The 24,345-nt window shown below is 35.6% G+C and overlaps 1 protein-coding gene and 1 non-coding gene across 2 annotated transcripts; both read left to right on the top strand.

The window, feature by feature from the left end:
* The first annotated feature begins 1,664 nt into the window (after positions 1-1,664).
* LOC102606747 (probable methyltransferase PMT25) lies at positions 1,665-7,082 on the top strand. Its single transcript, XM_052441786.1, has 9 exons — positions 1,665-1,966; positions 2,357-3,466; positions 3,557-3,706; positions 4,404-4,674; positions 4,761-4,871; positions 4,966-5,140; positions 5,660-5,929; positions 6,284-6,478; positions 6,581-7,082. The coding sequence occupies exons 2-9, from the start codon at positions 2,441-2,443 to the stop codon at positions 6,807-6,809; spliced, it is 2,427 nt and encodes an 808-aa protein (XP_052297746.1). The 5' UTR covers positions 1,665-1,966; positions 2,357-2,440; the 3' UTR covers positions 6,810-7,082.
* A 6,642-nt stretch (positions 7,083-13,724) lies between these two features.
* LOC112497360 (small nucleolar RNA Z247) lies at positions 13,725-13,861 on the top strand. The gene has a single exon (XR_003064158.2). It is a non-coding gene; the product is annotated as a small nucleolar RNA Z247 (small nucleolar RNA).
* Positions 13,862-24,345: the final 10,484 nt, after the last annotated feature.

The raw sequence follows: 24,345 nt of genomic DNA, 5'->3' as shown, positions 1-24,345 counted from the left end.
ATATCAATTCATATCCGATTCATGACTTCACGGATTATAAATTTTTAATCCAATCCAATCCAATCCACGGATTGATGAAATTCAATCTAAATCCAATCCATATGTTTGTGGATCGGATGCGGATTTGACTCAATCCATATTCAATCCACCATTTTGTAGATTGATTTGCGGGATAAAAATTTTTAATCACGTTCTACCCACAAACTAACTAATATAAAAATAAATTTACTGCTGATCAAATTTAAAATTAAATAATATTTAAATAAATTAATTGTTTAAATAAAAATAGAAAATACATTCAAAGTTTCAAAATATAACACATAAAAAAAATCTCATTTATTTAGATCAGTACATGAAAATTAACTACTTAGGAAGCTATATATTTTATTTAATTATTTTTATTTTATATTACTATTGGATAAGATATAATTTGGTGTTAATATAACTATATTTTAACTTATTCATTTATTAGTAAGTATAATACTATATTTACAAGTTTAATTTTTTTATAAAATAAATATATTTCTTTTTTTGTGGATTCGTAGATTTTTACGAATTTAAAGAATTAAATTCATATCTAATCCACCCGACTACGAATTTTTAAAATTTCAATGACAGATTGAACAAATTGAATTGGATTCTGAACACTCCTACTCCTAAAAAATTTACCAAGCTTAAAGTTATTTGCACCTCTCAAATATCATATCCAAACTCCTTATATATATATATATATATATCTATAGTTACCACAATTCTATTCACACCTCCTTTTGTTAAAAAAAAAAAAAAAGTTTCAATTCTAAAGGTGCTCGTGACAGAGCTTGGGAATAGTTTTGATATATCTCCAATTTGTTAGTGCAACGATGAGTCATGAGTATATCATTTTTTTTTCTCCCTATTCACTCATTAAATTCAATTATTTGTCTTTTGTAAATTGATGCACGCGCCTCTCATAGACTTATAATTGTAACGCATGTGATTGAGAATTGAGATTCGGGATAGAATCAGCTCCGTCGCTCTCATTAGTTTTATTTTGAAAATATATATATATAGAATTGCGATCCAAATATGTGGAACCAATAGCTCTGTTCATTGCCAATTGGCAAATTGCTTTGCTGCTTAATGGAGTGGGAATCGATCTACGATCCCGCAAGTCATTAGCATGATCATGGGTGGGTCCACGGCCCATGTTCTCGAGTTTTTTTTGTTGATGAGCCATGTTCTCGAGTTAAATCTGAATTGTGTCGGTGCGCGATTTGTGCCCACAGACACACACAGAGGAGTATATATTATCACCGTCAATCATCATCAGCATCATCCCATGGTGTAATTAAGGAAGGTGAATCTGCGTCTTTCAAGTTTCCGATCCGAACAGACGCGTTAAGAAATAAGAATGGAGTAATAACATTGTAGTCCCTGCTTTTTACGTTTCTACAGTATAGAACAAACTTTGTCCATTTGTATGAAACAGGTCCTCAACCTTTTTTTCTTTTTTCATTTTTTTTTTTTTGGTTTTCTTTCTCTTTTTTGTTTAGATAAAAATGAAAATTTGTTTATGAAAAGAATCTATCTATATCCTAATTGAAATTAGGGAAAAGTATATTATTACATCATCATTAGGCAAGATTCATGCAATGAATAAGTAAGTGATTTGTAATAAGATCGTTACAAATTGGTTCAGTTATGGGGAGCAGCTGCCCAACCAAATCACGCATTTTCAGTTAAATCAATGCAGAGAAATACGGCATTGCGATTCAGCAGTAACTCTTTTGAAGTCTTTATCGCCCGTAAAACATTAGCTGGCAAATGAGGGATATGTGATAAGTACTTGTAAAAAAAAAGAAAAAAAAGAAATCGCGCGCTCCCTCCTATATTTCGTTGAAAAAGCCTACCAGTTCTTCAGCAGCTATAGTGTTGACATACTGTCAGATTCAGAGGCAACAAATCGAAGCGAATAATATCAGAGGTAACACGTTGATAGTTTCTGCGCTCGTTTCGTCATTTTGAAGCGTGGGAAAGTCATTGTTTTCTTTGAGGCATTCATCAAACACTTGTGTTTTCATTGCCCTGCTGCAACAAATGGATCCACTTCTCTTTAGCTTTTCGTTTGACCCATGCCATTTTATTTTCTTTTGTTTAGATCTATAAGATTTTGGTTTTGTTACTTTCCATTGCGTGCTTGCACGAATTAGATAGAAAGACATCATCATCATGATTCAATACCATCATTGCCCACATAAAATAAAAAGCGAAAATTGATTTTTTTTCCCTCTCTTTTTATAGACTCCTGGGGAGTCACTGAAAAATAACCTTTTTTTCTTTTCATTGTGTGTGTGTGTGTGTGGCGTGATTGCAGGGTATCCGTGTTGATGAGTGGTTGACATATTGTTGTTGCTTACTCCGTTGTGTGTGTAATTGGGGTTGTTTGTTTGTAAACTCTATGGCTATGGGCAAGTACTCCCGAGTTGATGGACGGAAGTCGTCAGGTTATTGTTCAACGGTTACTGTAGTAGTGTTTGTTGGTCTTTGTCTGGTTGGCGTTTGGATGTTAATGTCATCAACTGTTGTACCCGTTCGGGATCCTGAGTTGTCCTCTGGGGAGGCTATAAGCGAAGTGAAACAGAGAGTATCTGAGATTGTTTCTTGGCCTTTCGAAGAAAATAAAGGTGACAAACGAGAGGATTCAACAAATGGGGATGGGGATGATGTGCCTGTTGAAAAGTCGGATAATAGAGCGGAGGATAATCAGGAAGAGAAGAATGTGTCTGAGGGTGATGGTGAGACGAGTGAATCTAAGAATATGGTTAATCAAAACCAGGAAGAGAATTCAGTGAAGGAGAGTTCCGATGAGAAGACTGAGTATGAAGAGGAATCTAAGGCAGAGTCTGAAAATGACAAAGGTAGAAAAAGGGAAGCCGGGGAATCTATGGGTGAAGGCGGAGATTCAAAGTCAGAAGCTGGAGACACAGAAGATGGCGAAACAAATAAAACTGAGCAGACTGAATCAGAGGAGAGCTTGGATGAGAATAAATCTGAGTCGGGTGAGGCTAGTCAGACTGAAAAGGAGAAGGATTCTCAAGATCAAGATAATGACACTGAGAGTCATGGAAAGGATCAGGTTTCAACTGTGATTTTCCCTTCTGGTGACCAGTCAGAAATTTTGAATGGAACTAATGCTCAGAATGGGGCTTGGTCAACTCAAGCTAGTGAATCACAGAATGAGAAAGAATCACAACAATCTTCTATAACTACGGACCAGCATGGTCATCTCTGGAAAGTCTGTAATGCCACTGCTGGGCCAGACTACATCCCTTGCCTGGACAATTGGCAAGCAATTAGAAAGCTTTCCAGTACAAAGCATTATGAACATCGAGAGAGGCATTGCCCTGAAGAAGCTCCTACCTGTATTGTTCCTTTACCGGAAGGATACAAACGCTCAATTAAGTGGCCCAAAAGCAGGGATAGGGTATGATCTTATATTCTGGATTAACTAATATATACTTGACTGCTTGTGGTTCACTTGGGCTAAAATTTGTTCTCATGGTGTGTGGTGCAGATTTGGTATCATAATGTTCCCCACACAAAGCTTGCAGAGGTTAAGGGTCACCAGAATTGGGTTAAAGTTACTGGTGAATACCTTACGTTTCCCGGGGGCGGAACTCAATTTAAGAATGGTGCTCTTCACTACATTGACTTCATTCAGAAGGTGAGCCTTTTTCATTTATCATTTTACGTCTGTTGTTAGCTTCTATTGATATGTGGCTTATTCTTTTCTTTGTATGAACTATGGGTGGTCCACTTCATCTCATAAGCTATTTCCTGGGTTTTACCAAGACAAAATAGGAAAATTTGTACTGTTTTTCTTTTTTGTGTCTATATAAATTCTGTTTGTGCATATCAGACTAGGGGAGTATTGCTATAATGCTATATACCGTGAAGAACACATGGTGCGTCACATTCTGACTTGTTTGAATGCTTCTTTGTATAAATATTTACTTGTATATACTTTGTGGTATTTGTAGAGACATATTCTGCACTGAAATTTTGCAGTGCTTTTAATGTAGACTACTGTCTTTGTTCCTGTCTCTCTTTCTGTGAAACTGAAATGTTGATAGAATTTTTTAAACCATATTACAAAAATTTATAACTTGTTAATTAATGTGGTTTCATTATCTTGAAAAAATTTTCAAGCGTGCTTGCCTTTTTTTTTGCTCCTTCCGAAATAATTGTTGATATTTCCCTTTTGTTTTGCCAATTTTCCGATTATCTGGAGCCCACATAATTGTTTTGGGTTTCCAGAGTTTAAATCAGTCATTAGTTGATATATTTTTTTTTTGATGGCTGAAATTTGATTCTTTTTCAACTGTTACTATCTGAAATATATTGTTGTAATTGTAATGCAGTCTCGTCCTGATATTGCATGGGGGAATAGAAGCCGTGTAATATTGGATGTTGGTTGTGGGGTTGCCAGCTTTGGAGGTTATCTTTTTGAGAAGGATGTCATTGCAATGTCCTTTGCTCCCAAGGATGAGCATGAAGCCCAAGTGCAATTTGCACTTGAGCGGGGAATTCCTGCCATATTATCTGTTATGGGCACCAAGAGACTACCATTTCCCAGTTCAGTTTTTGATCTTGTTCATTGTGCCCGTTGTAGGGTTCCTTGGCATGTTGAAGGTGACATCTCTGATTTCTATCTATTCCTTTTCTTCTTTTTTTTTCCATCTAAGATTATTTTATTAACATTCTGATGCACATTGTAGGAGGCAAGCTTCTCTTGGAGCTCAATCGCGTCTTGCGACCTGGTGGTTACTTTGTCTGGTCTGCAACTCCAGTTTACCAAAAGCTTCCAGAAGATGTTGGCATTTGGAAAGGTATTGGATACTTAGTGAAGTTTCCTCCCAAGAGATGTGATGGTATTGATTTTAACATCCTTGTTCTTTTACTCCATGTGATGATTGATGTCAGCAATGACTGAGCTGACAAAGCTAATGTGCTGGGATCTGAAGGCAATTAAGAGGGACAAGTTCAATGCTGTTGGTGCGGCAATCTTTAGAAAGCCAACTTCCAATGGGTGTTACAATAAAAGACCTCAAAATGAGCCTCCATTATGTGCAGACTCAGATGATGCTAATGCTGCCTGGTACTTGTCCTAATAAGTATTAGTTTCTGTCTTTGCCCTTGGCACAAAACTTGAACATGATAGTGAAATCTGTTAGAGATTTCTTCAAAATTTAAAGCAATAACGACAATCAATTTTAAACAAAGATCTGAGTCCTAATATTCGTCTAATGCTATTCTTTTTTCTATTATTTTGGTTAGTTTCATTTCAGTACATGTCTGTGAAATAATATGATTTCACTGTTTTGATATCACTTCATTATGTTTTATGCATTTTTCTTGATATTACATATCAAATACATCTGTTGAATCAACACATGTTTTTTAGTGTGTAAAGATATTGGCCAATTGTACATTGATTTGAGACATTGAATTTCCTTCTAGCCTCGGTTTATCATCTCTTGAATGTTTGACCTTGAGAGTACAAGCGGGAGGAACAGAGAAGGGGGTAAAAACTAATGAAATAAGATGACCTTCCAATGTTCTTTCAAAAAGTGATATTTCTGATTGCTATTATGTTTCTGTGGATGCATGATTTCAGGAATGTACCACTTCAGGCATGCATGCATAAAGTACCAGTAGATAAATCAAAGCGTGGGTCTCGTTGGCCTTTGCAGTGGCCTCTAAGGTTAGAGAAACCTCCTTATTGGCTGAATTCAGAGGCTGGTGTTTATGGGAAAGCTGCTCCGGAGGATTTCACTGCTGACTACCAGCATTGGAAAAATGTTGTCTCCAAATCGTATCTGAATGGAATGGGAATTAACTGGTCTTTTGTGAGGAATGTCATGGACATGAGGGCTGTATATGGAGGGTGAGTTATTGTACAGTTTCTTTTCCCTTTTTAATAAATGTATGTAATCCAATGGAGAAAATGGCCCTTGGTAGTCATGAAGAGCTATCACAACTTAGCCAAGCCTTAGACCTAACTATTTATTGGGGAAGATGAGAAACATCCTCGCTGCTACTGAATGCTATGGCTTGATCATTTTGCAACAGGAGTGGAATTTTATTTATGCTTTAGTGATATGCTGATATTCCTGCTTAGCATTCGTTGCCATACTCACTGCTTGTGTTCTAACATTATCCTTCTGCTGTAGTGAGAAGCATCTAGTCCTCTATTTTTTCCCTAGTTTGAATTATATATTTTTGCCTTTTGTGCTCCCAGGTTTGCTGCAGCTTTGAAAGACTTGAAGGTCTGGGTCATGAATGTAGTCCCAATTGAGTCTCCCGACACACTACCAATCATCTACGAACGTGGTTTGTTTGGTTTATATCATGATTGGTGTGAATCATTCAATACGTACCCCAGAACTTATGATCTTCTTCATGCTGATCATCTTTTCTCCACTATTAAAAAGAGGTTCTTCAATTTTTTACTTTAAAATACTGCAGTTTTCATATTTATGATCTCAACTCAAATGGTAAACCATTCCTCTTAACTTGATGAGGTTTGCTGCCACAGGTGTAGCTTAAAGGCAGTTGTTGCAGAAGTTGATAGGATACTGAGACCAGACGGAAACCTGATTTTAAGGGACGATGCCGAAACAATTGTTGAGGTTGAGGACTTAGTTAAATCTCTACACTGGGATGTCAGAATGATTTATACCAATGACAACCAAGGAATGCTTTGTGTTCACAAGACTTATTGGCGTCCTAAGGAAACAGAAACCATTTTATCAGCCATGATGTAAGCATGAAGCTTCAGTTTGTGTTTTTGACTCTCTGAGGCCATTTCACAAGTTGATATTTGCTTATTAGGTATTAATCTGCACCCTGGTATTTTAATATGCAATAGTAGCTGTAGTTGTTCATTAGAAATTGTAAGAATATACAGTTGATAATTCTTTAGCACCATTAAGGTTTCTATATCATATATTATTCACCCTTCTAAAATGGAAGGGAGATCCGATTGTATTGGTTCTTTATAATGAATATCAATGAAAATCATATCCATTTGTTATGAACTTTCATCCTCCTGGAAACTGAATACACATTAACAATAGCTCCAAATGTTTCTAGTTTAATCTAAGGTTAAATATTATTAGCAAAGGACACTTTTTCAGTTTCATGTATCGATGTTTAACTTCCAGTAGTTTATACTATTAGCAGCCACCCACATGGTAAATATTTAATAGAACACACCAACTATAATAATTAGGGCGTGTGTGAAGTTTAACAGTCGCATCATTAGAGAGGAAGATTTGCTCGATATATATATATTTCAGAGAATGCCAGTGAAACCTTTTTTGACCCAGCAAAACGTGATTTTAACAGTTTAACCGGAGTAAGCCGCAGTGGCTGTTTATCGAACACTTGAACTATTTTGGTTTGAAATGAACCTTAAAAGAATAACAGTTAACATATCCTTATCTATTACTTCGACCATGATAAGAATTAAATACTGAATTTTGATCACATAACTTGTACTTTCCATCCAAGCCCTTGTTTGATCACATAACTTATACTTGCCTTTCAGGCCCTCGTAATATTTATATGAAGAGAGCAAACGAATGTACTGAGAAGTGACCCTACCGCTTAAAAGGAAGGAGGCGCAATGTCCACCTGCTCTTGTTTGAAATAAACCAGCTTCACAAACTTAAGATTATCTTTCACCAGACATTCTTTCGACTTACACAACTCTTTAATCATTTTCGGTAACCAAAAGGTGTCCTAACTTTTGTGTGGTTAGCACTTCCCGATTGGAAAGGTCATTCATAAACTCAATTTGCCAATTCATAAACTCAAGAGATTTTGGATAAATTTCAAGGGTTATCAGAAACATTGCTTAAAATTCTCGAGGTCAAAGAATTTTTCTGGAACATTTTAGAGGAGGGTCAGTGTCTCACGCTTTTTAACTTTGCTTTTTTATTTATTCATTCTTTTAAAGATTACAATACAAATATACTGATATCTATAATTAAAACTTTGCTAAGACATCCTGGATTAATTATGTTAAAGCATAACATATTTTGATTTGCAATGGGTGGAATAAAAATCCACCAAGACTTGATAGATCACCATTTTGCAAAAATAAACCGAATTTACTTTTAAATATTAAAAAAAACTATTAATATATAAGAGAACTTGAATATCTTCCAAACAAAAAAAAAAAAGTGGTTTATCACACAACTAAGAAGTGATTACTTAATTAAATCTTGTTGATGTAAAGAAACTAGGTGCTATACTCACTAGCATTTCATAAAATATTTTATATTTCACTGACAGTAGTGATAACAAACATCTTCTATTGCAATTTTCTTTTTCAAAATTTGTTGGCAAAGTGGCATACAGAAGCGTCAAGATGCTTCTTTTCCATTTCTTTTAAAATTTCTTTGTCTGGCTTCTGAGATATCTGATGCTAATGAAAAGAGCACTCTCCTCATGTTTGCATGATTGAAAATTAAGGAATTATAATTAATAATTTTTTTATGGTTTAGGTGGGGCTTTCAACCACAAACTTAGAAGAGCTTACTCACTAATTCTTTATTGGTTAACACATGCTTCAGTCTTTATTAGTTCATTGACATTAATAAGAACCTCAGTTCGTGTGCCTTGGCATTAATTTAATGTTAACTTCAACAATTTTTTAATAAATACAACGTAAATATAATTCAGATTTCTGACCGAAAAGATTTCTCATCAGAAGAATAAGATTAAAAAACAATTAAATTATAAAACCCCAACTAAAACTAATGAGTGGACCAACGAGATTATTAAAAAATATAACCCTCAAATTCCTCACACAGTGAGATTTACACTAACTAATTCCATTAGACAAATGAGGGCAACAGCATGAGCTGCTCAAGCAAATTTTTGGAATTATAAAGTACTCCATTGTCTGCCATTGACACAGCTTTCCTCAAACAAACAAGTTGGCACTCCCCATACATTACTCAACATGTCTGCTGCAAAAACAAAATAAAATAAAACTCTCTAAAGCTGATGCTAATATCATATCTCTCAAAGTTAAAGGAAACTCTGGCCTCTGAACTCATCTCATGTGCAGACGATATTCCATCATCAGAATGTCAGCTTCTTTGAGGCACAAGAGCTTTCTCTTTCCTCTTGTTCTCGTTATAGCTTTCATTGTTCTCTCTTCATCATCATCAGCAGAAGCATCAAGATTGTGGCCTAAGGCTTCTTCTTTTCAGCAAATGCTTCCCAAAAAGCTTCCTTCTCCTTCCTCAGCGCCTTCCAAAGGCACAAATGTGGTGTCTACATCATCTTCTACGGCGGTAAAAGCTGATACAATTCTCTCTTCATCAGATGGAAAGGTATAGTTGCTGCTGCAAGAAATCTCCCAACATCGTTCTTCTAACTGTAGATTTATCAACAATAAGCAAGCTTGAGACTTCTGCAATGCAGAGTTTTTGTAAATTAGTACTTCTCCGCATTTTGAGATTGTGACAGAATGATGCACACTTGTAGATGTTGTTCAGCTTAATATATTGGTCTGCGCGCGGATATACGGTTGTAAATTAAGAAGATTATGAGTAGATATGATCATCACCGATCGACCTGGAATCAATTAGAGGCCACATCAATCGATAAGTGCTGAATTGTTTTATATATTAAAAATCCCCTCGCGAAGCGTAAATAGCTGATGGTAATTAATTAGTTGGTTAATAACATTCTCAGCCACAGAGGAGAAACTTATAGTACATTCTTCACGTAATATCTCTTCTAATTTGTAATTTCCCTTTAAATAATTAACCGAAACTCAACAATCACTCCTTATCTTTTCTTGTTAAGATTTTCTTGTGCTAGCTAGAATTGAAGATACTACTTCCAAGCTAGAAATTGGCTAGTTTGTGTGCATTTATTGCCGGTAAGTAACCGAGAGTGTCTTGCTCCATTGCAGTCATCAAGTTTAAACTTTTTTGTGCAGCGCACTTATCGTTTTGTAGACTTGACATCTCTGTGAATGATTGGGTTAATTAGAAGCTGCAGAATCCAAAAACGAAAGCACTTGTGCAGTTGCTGTTGCTATCCGCAAAAGCATTTCTCAGGAAATTGTGGGTGCCTTGTCTTTGTTATAAATGTGCTGAAACAGGTTGCCGTTGCTTACAAATTCATAAACTAATAAATGCACTTCTGTTTGTTAACAACAATTCAATAGCTGGACCACATTAATTTCTATAATTGATTTGTGAGAGTGGAACTACTTCATTGATGAATTGCTCAATTTGGCTTCGATCAACCATTTTAGACTTCTTTTAATTACTCAGCCGTACTGTTATCTGTTAAAAGTCTGTTATATACAGCGTCATAGCCTCCACGGCCAATCATTAATTCTACATTTGGTATAGTTGCCTGGTTGCATTTCCAAAACAATGCAAGAACGTATATTAAATTAATTCATACTTCAGTTACGCCTCTTCAAATTCATCTTGATATTTCAAATCAACATTTTCATCAAGAGGATACTTTCTTTCTCTAATTGTATTATATATATAGGGAAAAAAAAAATCTTGACATATTTACCTGTTTACAAATCATCATTGAACATGACAATTTTTCAACAAAACAATGCTAAAGATATAGCTTGTTTTGTTGTTCAAAGAGACGACACTACTTTACTTATACATGCATGCACTCACCATGTGAATATGTGATTATTATTTCAGTTCGTCCCAACAATATATAATATTATCGACTCCGATCTTTACTAATTGACTTGGAAAAGTGTAATAATACTGCCACAAACAGTTGTAGCTTGGGAAGATAGTTTGTCCACTGTAAATTACTCAGTCCCATTCAAGCTTGATCCTACAAAAAATATAGTAACGATACATGTACAAATAAAAACGTTGAAAAATATGCTAAAATATTAAAAAAATATTTATTTTAATTAACTTATAATCTATGTACGTGTTTTTATTCTATTGGTTTATCTCCCCATTTTTGTACATATATCATTTTTCATATATTGTTGTTAATATGCCACGAAAATATCTCAAAGGAGGAAAAGTGAATGAAAAGAAAAGAAAGTATGATGGTTCAGGTTACGTAAAGGTTTTAATTTAACAAGACATTCTGTCATAAGAGTTGACCGTGAAATAACTGTCGAGTGTTGCTCATTTGAATCTCTTTAAAATTTTGTGCTAATATTTTATAGTCCTTGGAACTTCACCTTTTGTTAAAATCTAAATCATGAACTCTCTTTGTATAAAATTGTTAAAAAAAAAAGTTTATAAATTTTAAATTTAGCTTATCAATCAATTATGTAACTTTACGTATATATATTGAGTCATGTTTAGGTGCAAAAAGTTGTGCATTTTTCTATAGCATTACAATACCATAAATTCATTTACAATCTTATAAACTATCTTTACAATGCTGTAAAAAGATGTGTGCATCAAGTATTTTTATATACATCCCATACATAATGTTTCAAACTTGATACAATTGGGCATCGCAACTGAAAAATCACTTTATTTTTTCATTTTTGTGTTCATTTTCCTGAGAAAGTGTACTGACGAAAATCAATCTAACAAACTGAATTTCCCTGCCTTTTCATCTGATTTGACTTTTCATCCGGACCAAAAAAAAAAAAAGTAAAAAATCTTATTTGACTTGGCATCTAGAGAGCGAAAGGATAGCAATTATTTTCACAACGTATAGAGAAGGCAACCAGGGTCCAGATTTCAGACGAATTAGATTCCGAATTTACCAATATCAGAATGATGTTGGATTCCAAACTGGAAAAAGTCGTGCACGTACAATTCGTCTACATTGTTTTCCCCCTCAACGTATATAAGACATTGACGACTTGGCTTGACAACAACGGTTCGGACCTATGCATTTCTTGTTGAACAAATCAGCTTCACTTTCCCCTCTGGTTATCTTCGCAAAGTACCAGAAAGGCTCCTTATGGTGCTTGATTGGGCAATAACTAAGAATGGCACATGTGAAAATGAAGCAAACAATTCCTCGAGCTCCGTGAAAATGCCTTTTGTTATTATAAAGATGAGAATGACGTGACAAATTCTGGGTATCTTCGCAAGTGCAAAGACGGTTATGAAGGGAATGCATACATACCTCTCTGATGGTTGTAAAGGTACGTGATTGAATCTCACTTCTCAACAAACCAATTAAGAAATTATAAAATAAGAGAAATAAATTAATTACTCGAAGTTCAGATATCTCTGTGTGTGTAAGTATAGTGTTTGATCTATTACAAATGCTTGCATTGGTATATATTTCATTAATTTTTTCCTATTTTATACTAAGCTTTTAATCTTTGATTTGTAGATATTGATGAGTGCGAGCGAAAGCTTCATTACCGTAACACATCATCACTGTGTTAACGCAGAGTTACAAATGCAATTGCCGCAAGGGCTACCATGGGGACGGAGGAAAAGATGGACAAGGTTGTAACCCCAAACTATTTCCAGTGATTAAGGACGTCGTTCTTGGTAATATAGACATATTTACTGCATGGGGTTCTTTACATTTAAATTTTTTTTTTTTTTTAATTTTGTAGCTACAAGGGAACTCCTTTTTTTGGCATCTACATTCACGTATCACGTTTGGTAAATGACGAGGATCAGGATTGGATAGTCTACGGTGTGAAAAATTTATTAAACAAGGGTTAGTAAATGTCAATTTGAGCTTACTAACCGTTTAACTGTGCAAAGGGTTAGGTCGAGAAAGGAAAAGTCAAACTGAAACTTCATTTTTTATTAATTACCCTCTCACATTGTAGAAGTGTCATGTCCGATGTCAAGGAAGCTCATGTTTGCAAGATTACCAGCAAAGCAGAGGATCACAGCAGCAGCAGCATACAATTACGAGTAGATGACATGGCATGCCAGCTGGAGCCTGGTGGTTATGTAATTAGTTGTGCATATGTTAATTAGCTAAAGCTGTTATAGTTAGTTAACAGAATAAGTGAATTAGTTGCAGCTAATTACATCGTTTAGTGCTGAGCTTCAGCTTAGTATAAATAGCAACAACTTTGTACATACAAATAAGTTTTTGATTAATGAAATTTAGTTCTAAGAAAATATTCAGATCTGGTTATTCATTTTCTCAGCTGCCAAACATTATTCTCGTTCTTCTTCTTGGTATCAGAGCCAGTAACAATGGCTTCAGTCCATCTAGCTTCTTCTTCTTCTCAAGCGCCAATTAATCAAACAGTTAATTCAACACATGTGACATTCACTTTCAATACACCTATTAAGCTAGATCAATCCAATTATTTGATTTGGAAATCTCAAGTTCTTGCCTCAATTCGTGGCAACAGACTTGAGAAATTCATTGATAATTCAACCATTCCACCTCCCTCACACATTGCTCAACGAATTGAAGATGAACTGAGATCTGTTGAAAATCCAGAATTCGCAACTTGGAGATCACAATATCAGGTGCTTCTTGGCTGGTTACTTTCTTCAATGAGTGAAGGTATCATCAGTTTAGTCTTCAATCTAGAGACTTCTCGAGAGGTATGGAAAGCTATAGAGGTTCAATTCGGATCTCAGTCTAAATCTAGGCTTCTGCACTTACGATATATGATGAACTCAACTAGAAAGGATGATCTGAAAATTACTGATTATTTCATTAAGATGAAAAGTATTGCTGATAATATGGCTGCTGCTGGTAGTGCATTAAGTGATGATGATCTGATCTTGCATGTGCTCTCTGGTTTAGGTCCAGACTATAACTCTGTTGCTACCTATATTACTGGACAAGTAGGAGTAGGAAAAATGAATGTAAATGAAGCCTATGCTATGCTCCTAACTCAAGAAGCTAGGATTGAACAACAAACTCATATGCTAGCTAATACTGATGTGAAACAAAACTTTGAGGCTAATCTTACTTACAATGGAGGTTACAAAAAGGGAAATATGTCTGGAGGAAGAGGTTTTGGTGGCTTTGGTTATAATCCTGGCTATGGTAACGGTGGAAACAATAACAGTAATGGTTACAAGGGAGGTTATAATGGAGGCTCTGGATTTAATGCAAATAGTGGAAGTGCTTATGGCACTAATTATCAGTTCAAGGCTTATCAAGGAGATAATCAAAGAGGTGGAGGAGGAGGCAACTGGAATCCAAATGCTGGAAATGGTGGATTTAACAATAACAGATCTTCTGGAAACACTAAGCCTCAATGGAATGTCTCTAAGCCAACCTGTCAGATTTGTCTCAGAACAGGCCATACTGCCAATATTTGCTGGAAGCTTGAAGAATTTATTGCATCTGGATCTTACAGACCACCACCAAATAGAAATCCAAAGTCTGCATATTTGGCTAATATGGAGGGACCTGCTGATGCTAACTGGTATTTGGATAGTGGTGCAACACACCATCTGACAAATGATATCAACAACATGCATGTCTCTGAAGTGTTTACAGGTATATCTAAACTTCTTGTTGGCAATGGTGCTGGATTGAGTATAACACATGTTGGTAGTGCTGCATTGAAATCACATAACTCCCATAATACCTCCTTAACTCTTAAGCTAAATGATATCCTTTTAGTGCCACAAATTACAAAAAACCTTATTAGCATCTCTAAACTCACTAATGATAATGATGTTGTGATTGAGTTTACTAATAATCTCTGCTTTGTGAAGGACAAGGTGAGGAATTTGATCATACTGCAGGGCAAAGCTGAAAATGGTTTATACAAATTGCTATTAGTTTCATCTAATAAGCCAGTTCCCTCTGTGCATCAAGTCTCTCCTGCATCTAGTCAAAGCTTTGTTGCTGAGTCAATAATACCAACCAATCCTCTTTCAATGTTTTCAGTTGTCAATTCTACTCTTTCAAATAATGCTTCTTGTCTGCATACTGCAGCAACTCCTTGTAAAAATTCTGAGTGTTTGCTAAGTACCTCTGTATTGCATCAAAGATTGGGACATCCATCTTCTAAGATTTTGAGCCATGTAATCAAAGCATGTTCATCTTTCAAACTGGAAAATAAAACTAAAACCTTTGATTTTTGTGATGCTTGTCAAATAGGAAAAATGCACAAACTTCATTTTCCAGCTATTGTTATCAAAACAAAGTCTCCCCTAGATATGTTGCATACTGATTTATGGGGACCAGCCCCTGTGGTTTCATCACAAGGCTATAGATATTATGTGAGCTTTGTTGATGACTTCACAAGATTTACTTGGATTTTTCCTTTGAAAACTAAAAGTGAAACACTGTCAGTCTTCAAAGTTTTCAAAAACCAAATAGAGAAACAACTTGACAGACCTATCAAATGTCTTCAATCAGACTGGGGGGGAGAATTTCGATCATTTGTTAATTTTCTTCAAACAGAGGGCATCCAATTCAGACATTCATGTCCATACACTCACAACCAAAATGGCATTGTAGAGAGAAAGCATAGGCATATCACTGAACTTGGTCTCACTCTTCTTACACAAGTCAATCTACCTATTAAATTCTGGTGGGATTCCTTTCATACAGCCACATATCTTATCAACAGATTACCTACTCCAGTTCTGTCAATGAAATCCCCTTATGAGTCTATCTTTCATCTCACTCCAGATTATCAATTCTTAAGAACATTTGGATGTTCATGTTTTTCCTTTCTCCGAGACTATAATCAACACAAGTTTCACTCTCATACATCCAAATGTGTCTTCTTGGGGTATAGTTCTGTGCATAAGGGTTACAAGTGTCTCCATCCCTCTGGAAAAATCTATATAGCAAGTCATGTTATTTTTTATGAGACTTCATTTCCATATTCCCCCATTTTCAGTTCATCTTCTCCATCCAAGTCTTCTGGATTTCAATCCAATCTTCTTCAGCAATATACTATACCTATTTCTAATAGCAATTTGAATACCCTTGAAGCTGCTACTGCAAGTAATGATCAAAATTCTAATAATCTTGATATTACATCTTCACCACTTCCTCACAACACATCATCTCAACTCTCACCACCTGCTACTTTATTCCAGCAAACCACATTCTCTTCACCAACTCAACCTACCATGTCACACTCTTTGATTCACCCAGCACAATCATCTCAACCTAATCCAATTCCTTCCACACACAAAATGATAACCAGAGCAAAAGCTGGAATATTCAAACCAAAGGCCTACCTAACAGATCACAATAGCCTGGAACCATCCACTGTTTTAGAAGCATTATCTGATCCCAAATGGAAAGCAGCAATGCAGTCTGAGTATGATGCTTTGCCTAGAACAAAACTTGGACTCTGGTGCCCATGTGCTCATCCTATAAACCAGTTGGATGCAAATGGGTGTTCAGAACCAAGTACAACACAGATGGCTCAGTTTCCAAATACAAAGCTAGGCTGGTGGCCAAGGGATTTCATCAAACTGCAGGTATAGATTATTCAGAAACATTTAGTCCTGTAGTGAAGTCTGCAACAGTAAGATTAATTCTTAGCCTAGCTGTCATGAAAAGTTGGAATGTCAGACAAATTGATGTGAATAATGCCTTCTTAAATGGGGATTTGTCAGAGGATGTGTATATGATTCAGCCTGAGGGTTTTATGTCCAAAGAAGGCTACATATGCAAGCTTACCAAGGCTTTATATGGTTTGAAACAAGCTCCAAGAGCTTGGTATGATAAACTGAAAAGCTGTCTTACTGCCTGGAATTTCTGCAATTCTAAAGCTGATACATCTCTTTTTGTTAAGCATGATGATAAAGGCATTATTATTATATTGATCTATGTTAATGATATTCTGGTGACTGGCCCTGACTCAACATTACTTGAAGAGTTTATCAGTAATCTCAATAAGGTCTTTGCCCTCAAGGATCTGGGATTGGTGGCTTATTTTCTTGGAGTAGAAGTATGTTATACAGCTCAAGGAATGCATTTGTCACAGACTAAGTATATCAAGGATCTGATAAGCAAAGCTTCAATGCAAAGCTGCAAAGGGTCAGATACACCTTTCAGCACTGGTTTCAAACTAGAGAAGAATGTTCAAGGTCCTCTGGGGCAGGAATTCGAAGAACCAGCTCTTTATAGGAGCATTGTTGGAGGGCTTCAATATTTGATTCTCACCAGGCCTGACATTGCATATTCTGTACACAAACTCAGCCAATATCTCAGTAATCCTACACTCCAGCACTGGTTAGCATGCAAGAAAGTTCTCAGGTATCTTCAAGCTACAGCCACTCATGGTTTATATATCCAAAAGGAGGGAACTCTTGGACTTACAGGTCTAACTGGATACTCTGATGCTGACTGGGCATGTGATATTGATGATCGAAAATCTATTGGAGCCTACTGTATTTACTTGGGTAATAATCTGATTTCCTGGTCATCAAAAAAACAAGCTATTGTAGCTAAGTCAAGCACTGAAAGTGAATATAGAGCACTCTCTTCAGCAAGTTCAGAACTTTCATGGCTGCAATCTCTGCTGTCAGAACTTAACATTGTCCAACTACCAGCTCCAATCCTTTGGTGTGATAATCAGAGTGCAGGAGAGTTAGCTAGAAATCCTATTCTTCACTCTAAATCAAAACACATTGAGTTGGATGTCCATTACATTAGAGATAAAGTGCTTGGAAAAGAATTAGAAGTGAGATACATTCCTACTGAAGAACAAGTTGCTGATGTCCTTACCAAAGCTCTGTCATTTCCCAAGTTCAACTATTTTCGATCCAAGCTCAATGTCATCAACAGACCATTGAGCTTGAGGGGGGATGTCAAGGAAGCTCATGTTTGCAAGATTACCAGCAAAGCAGAGGATCACAGCAGCAGCAGCATACAGTTATGAGTAGATGACATGGCATGCCAGCTGGAGCCTGGTGGTTATGTAATTAGTTGTGCATATGTTAATTAGCTAAAGCTGTTATAGTTAGTTAACAGAATAAGTGAATTAGTTGCAGCTAATTACATCGTTTAGTGCTGAGCTTCAGCTTAGTATAAATAGCAACAACTTTGTACATACGAATAAGTTTTTGATTAATGAAATTTAGTTCTAAGAAAATATTCAGATCTGGTTATTCATTTTCTCAGCTGCCAAACATTATTCTCGTTCTTCTTCTTCCGACACATTTCAATTTTCTTCGATTTTAATTACACGGTTAGGTCTAGGAATACCAAAACTCAAAATTACTTTGATTAATTACCCTGTCACTCGTAAAATTGCAGTGAAAGATATTTCAATTTGAACAGTGATATTTGAATAGAAAAATTATAAATACAGAATAAATTATAACACTATAAAATGTAAAAGAAAAAATAAATAATCAATTAATATTATGAAATCTTATAGTTTATTCTTTCTTCCTTCTGTCTTCCTTAAGTATCTTTACATTTTTGCTTCGATTTTCTTCAATTTCACATCTAGGTGTTGGCATACTCTTTGTGGTTGTGCCGTGGGTAGCTCTTGGCTCTACTCGGTGTTGAAGAAAAGAAATCTCATCGGACTTGAAGGAATTTTTTTTTATGCAAGAAGAACCGGTTTCAAATTATTATTTAGTATTATACAGAGGACAACACAAGCCTTTAGTATGAATGATCCCACAAATTCGCGTATTATATGCATACAAAGAATCTTCCTCACCCTTACCTTGAACACAAAATCTCAACTAAAATATCAGTATTTTTTTTAATTTAAAAACCCCCAGAGTGGTGGGGGGTTAGGCAAAACCCCTACCTGTAATATAAATCTAAAAATGAATCAGATACAAAAAAGTGGGACATGAGCCAAAACCTCCTAGAGAAAATGAGATACAAGAAAAAGATAAAAATCCTAACGTCTGACATGGGGAATTGCGTGGGCATCTAAGTAAAGAATACGAGATAAGCCTTTGGGAAGCTCCCGAGGAGGAAAAAACGGAACTCAAAGGAAGTTCTTTCAGCAAAATGGTGGCTATCTCTTACAGCTGCAACTCTCAAAACGAAGCGGATCTTCTGATACAGCAAAAATCTTTACCGCTGGAGAACTCAAGATTGCAACTAACAACTATGCCTATGATAGAATGATTGGCCGAGGAGGCTATGGCACAGTATTCCTTGGATCTTTATCAGACAACAAAGCAATTGCCATAAAGAAGTCCAGAATAGTTTATCAAAGCCAGATTGAGCAGTGCATCAACAAGGTGGTTGTACTCTCGCAAATCAATCATAGAAACGTGGTCGGGCTATTGGGCTGTTGCCTAGAAACAGAGGTCCCTTTACTAGTTTATGAATTTGTCAGCAATGGCACAACATTTATATCAAGGTGAAGTTGCCCACCATTTCTTGGGAAGTACGGCTAAGGATAGCTGCAGAAACTGCAGAAGGTCTTTCATTTTTGCACTCTGCAGCTTCTACCCCAATTATCCCCCGAGATATCAAGTCTATTAACATTCTCTTAGACGACAATTACACTACAAAGGTGTGTGATTTCGGTGCTTCGAAGCTGGTTCCCATTGATGAAACTCAATTATCCACAATGGTGCAGGGAACTCTTAACAAGGAGGTTGTTGGCCAACAACCGTTACGAATAGCATCTTTTATTGGCTAACACGTTCATTTTCTATTACTGCCTACGACCCTAACACAAAAGAGAACAAGTTATGGTTGATCAGAATGGCTCAAAAATTCCTATTTTTACCGAGTCAGAAGATGGTGTGCTGCAATGTGGTTATGATGTGGGTTCAGAGTATTCTGTCTCCGAAAAAATATCCATCATTATGGTTATTCCTCATTTATTCCTGAAGATGAATGGTCTCAGCGGTTTGTGATACCCTTTAGACCAAGAGTTACATTCAATTGGCTTCGCCTTTACCCCAGCATCCAGTAGTCTTTGAGTATCCTAATCTCATAGCGTTCCACCCGCAGAATCCACAAATTGTGTTTTTCAGAAGGGATCCTTATTTCTTCCGTTACGATATGAGTAGCTCCAAGATGAAATTTGTTCAGTATTTTGGTCAGGCCTTTACATGGGCTTACTTTAATTTGTTTCCTTACATAATGCCGGAGTGGCCACCTTCTCCTTTACCTGCTGTTTGCTGCAAAAGAAGCTCTGTACCGTCTGATATCCCAACCGCTAGCGGGTGGCATCTAAATAATGGTGTTATGCGTTAAATATTATATGCTGCTGTGTCTTACTCTTACATACTATTATTTATTGTTGTGCCTTAATTTCACAGATTAGTGAAACATTAATTATCTCTCAATTGTTTTGATTCAATGGGTTAATAATTGGATGTTGCAGACAATGTCACTAATTCAAAATTTGAAGAGGGTAGAAACAATAACTATGTTAATCAACAACGGTCAAACTGACCATGCTATATGCAATTGTGACCTGCCTCCGAACTTAAATGGTCTGAAATATCCATGTCTGTTGGCACATTTTCAATTTTAGGCTTCCTCACTAAATTCTCAAATGTCGGATAAAAAACCATGGCACTCATTTGAAGGCTAGCTCCAGTATACGAATCAGCCAGGTTAAAAACTTGATGGAGATCCCACACCACACCCTGCTTCAACTCCGAGATAATTAGACCATGGCTTATCCATATTTGAACATCAACAAACATATCGGACCATGAAAAAAATTATCATTTATCTATATTTCCCAGTAGCAAAGAACTGACGGGAGTATTAATCAAAAAGAAATTAAAAAGAAAAATTTTTCCATCAAAAAATTTGTTTGAAATTTCTTAGGTAGGAGCTCCAAGATTGTTCACCTCTTGATGATTAGAGTGCCTAAAAGTGCCACATGATAGACCACCCAGGATAGCAAAATCATTTAGCCCGATCTAAAGATAATCGTTTTGAAATTCAACAGTTAAAAATTAAAAACTTTATATTGCTGAATCGAAATGGGATTCGAAGGGATAATCACCTTTGGCACCAAGATCTCTCAACGTCTTACTCTCACAAACTAAAAAGCTATTTGCCATACTGAGCCAACACCCTGCATTAATGTCAGAATTGTAGTCAATTACAACTAAATAGTATTCACATTGGCACAGAAAATAAAAAAATGAAAGTAAAAGTCTACCAAAATTCCGGCACCAAGGAGATTCCTAGAGCTCCCTGCTCTCTGAAAATAATTTGTAAAATGTGACGAAAACTTCCATAGTTAGTGGCATTTGTCCGCAAAAATTGTAGCCAAGTTAATGAAGCAGCAAACAGATAAGCCAAAAGGGAAGAAAAATACTAGCAACACCACAAATAAGGTCAACTACCTGATGCATAAACCAATAGTATTTTGACAAAGCATGCTAACGCACTGTCTGACAACCAATGCCTTCTGATATTTATCACACTGACAGGAGCATTTGTGTTATTCAAACCCTAGATTTCTCATTCTTTGTATACACAATCAGCCAGTAAGCAAGTGCATCTATCGAAGCACATACAGATGGAGAAAAACTCTATTGAATATAAGATGTGAAACATGCAAACTGAGTTTTAACTGAAAAACTTGCTAGAAATGTGAAAAACTAAGCTGAATTGAGAAGTAAATATGCGAGAGAAATTTGGAAGAATTGAAGTAAAAACTAATTTGATTTTTGCTTTAATTTCAAAAACAAATCCAGATGTAGATGAGGAGGAAGATGAGAAGAAAATAAGTAAATGTGAATCAATGGCCTTTTAAGTTTATTGCGTGGGGAATAAGATGGGATGGCCGCTATGTAATGTAACAACAAGGGTTCCACTTTGCACAAACGCTATAGTTTGAGTTTCCTGAATCAAATACCTATCTTTTCACATGGTTCCAATAAAGAAAATACAGACACGGCCTGTAAGATGCTGTATATTTTCATTCATCGAAATCCAGCTGAAGCAGCTCGTTAAAATGAAAACTGAAAAGTAACAAAATTCATAACTTTCCACCATTCACCACTTCCCTAAACAAAACAAATAGAACATCATATTAACACATTATCAACACTAGTTAGTGTTGGGAAATTGAGCTTTCTCTCAAGATCACTCCAAACAATTTGTCAAGCAACAAATTAATAGAAAAAATTAAATGGAGAATACACCAATCATACGCCACAAGATTTACGTGGAAAACTTAAAATCCGGAGAAAAATCACGGTCGTTGTCAAAAGACAACCAGAGAAAAATATTTATTATATGGAAAATTTTACAATCACTTTCTCAGAAATAATTTTCTCTCACCCAAGCCCCAAATACATGATTCCTAAAAATATTCCCTAACAAAGCAAACTCGTAATACCCATACTAAGGAGTCAAATGCTCATTTAATATAATTACGTGCTTAAGAATATTTCTCTTTCTCAATTACTCACCAAAACTCGGATGCCTAAATGAGGAGGAGCACCCTCCTATTTATAGCCAAATTATCAAAGCAAAAATCTAACAAGTCGACAACAACTTTCTTCTTTTTTGACAAATTCATGATGTGGTTCCAAATTGCCACCTTCCAAGTTGCTTGTCAAAGTTTCCCGCCACCAATTTGAATGCAATCCATGTGTTCCCATTTGACTTTTCCTTTTTTTTTTAAATCAATTTCAACAATCTCTACCATGATTAAAAAAAAAATCATAACTATTACTACGAGGCACTATTTTCACCAACAATCATAATTCTCAATATAGAGTTATCATACTCCACCATAAAGGGTATACTCACTTAGAATCAATCATTCTAAGATTTTTCTCAGAGCATGTTGAACTATCATGCTAAAATTTATGGTGCAATTCTCATGCTTGGTTCCCTTGAGAATTCTTTAACCATGACATAACTTTTCCACCACATACCTTGTATTTATACCAAGCCAATGCCCACGTGCAAACTTGTGGACCCCGCTGATAATAAAATGTTCTCTTTTATAACAACGTGTAGATTTACATGCTAAAAGAACTAACTCAGTCTCTTATAAAAAAAAAAAATCACTATCTATGAGATATCAATATCTCATTTATTGATTATGGAGTAATTTGCCAAGCCCACTCCACATTCTTGACAATTTCCTTGAGGTGTCAAAATTGTCACACCTTCAAATCCTTGTGCGTACCAGATTGGACACACTTTTGACTTAAATTCTCCACAAGCTAAAAATCATTTTCCCATTATTGTTTTTTGCAACAACATCAAACTCCACCAAGTTTGAAAAACACTAGCTGCTAATATATATGTTTTACAGATCAGTCTTTGCTTTTCACCACAGACTATTTGGATTGGCTCTACTGCTTCACATAAACAGTATCGTATACCCGTAGTACGAACCGTTGGCTCTGATACCACTGTTAAGAAATTGAGCTTTCTCTCAATATCACTCCAAGCAATTTGTCAAGAAATAAATTAACAGAAAAATTAAATGGAAAATACATCAATCACACAACACAAGATTTACGTGAAAAACTCCAAATTCAGAGAAAAACCACGATCATTGTCAAAAGACAACCAGAGAAAAAATATTCACTATGTGGAAAATTTTACAACCACTTTCTCATAAATAATTTTCTCTCACCCAAACCCTAAATATATGATTCCTAGAAATATTCCTTAACAAAGCAAACATGTAATACCCATACTAAGGAGTCAAATGCTCCTTTAATATAACTACGTGCTTAAGAATATTTCTCTTTCTCAATTACTCACTAAAACTCGGATGCCTAAATGAGGAGGAGCACCCTCCTATTTATAGCCAAATTATCAAAGCAAAAATCTAACAAGTCGGCAACAACTTTCTTCTTTTTTGATAAATTCATCATATAGTTTTTAATTGGCATCTTCCAAGTTGCTTGTCAAAGTTTACAGCCACCAATTTGAATGCAATCCATGTGTTCCCATTTGACTTTTCCTTTTTTTTTTTTTATAATCAATTTCAACAGTTAGTAACTGTCAAATTCCAATCAACCAAACCTAACCCATTGAGTATAATAATCAATACCACAAAGCAAAGCATCCGAATTTGTGAAGGCCTAAAAACCAATCCTCAAAGACAATGAAAAGTCTTCAAGATCCATTAATTATGTCTAGATAAATTTTCTTATAGTTTTCAAAGGTTATAATTAGATAAATTTTCCTTTCTTTTCTAGTTTATCCCTAAAACTGACTTTCTCAAAATTATTATTGCACAATCAAGTGGTTATGCCTAAAAAAAGTTGGTATTTCCAGAAAGTATTTTAGTAAATTATGTAATGTTTTAGAACATTTATATCATTTCTTTAACTTTTTATGAGAATGATCCTTGTAAGTCAGCTGGAGCTTAAAGGGAATATATACAGCACAACCAAGTCTCATAACAACTAGTATTTCCAGTAACTATCGTAGTTATAAATAACAAGAGCAAGCATTTCATCATTGCAC

The sequence above is a fragment of the Citrus sinensis genome, chromosome 5 (genome assembly GCF_022201045.2).
Source record: "Citrus sinensis cultivar Valencia sweet orange chromosome 5, DVS_A1.0, whole genome shotgun sequence".
NCBI classification, from domain to species: Eukaryota; Viridiplantae; Streptophyta; class Magnoliopsida; order Sapindales; family Rutaceae; genus Citrus; species Citrus sinensis.
The sequence above is the reverse complement of the archived record's forward strand: the minus strand, read 5'-3'. Positions and strand labels throughout refer to the sequence as shown.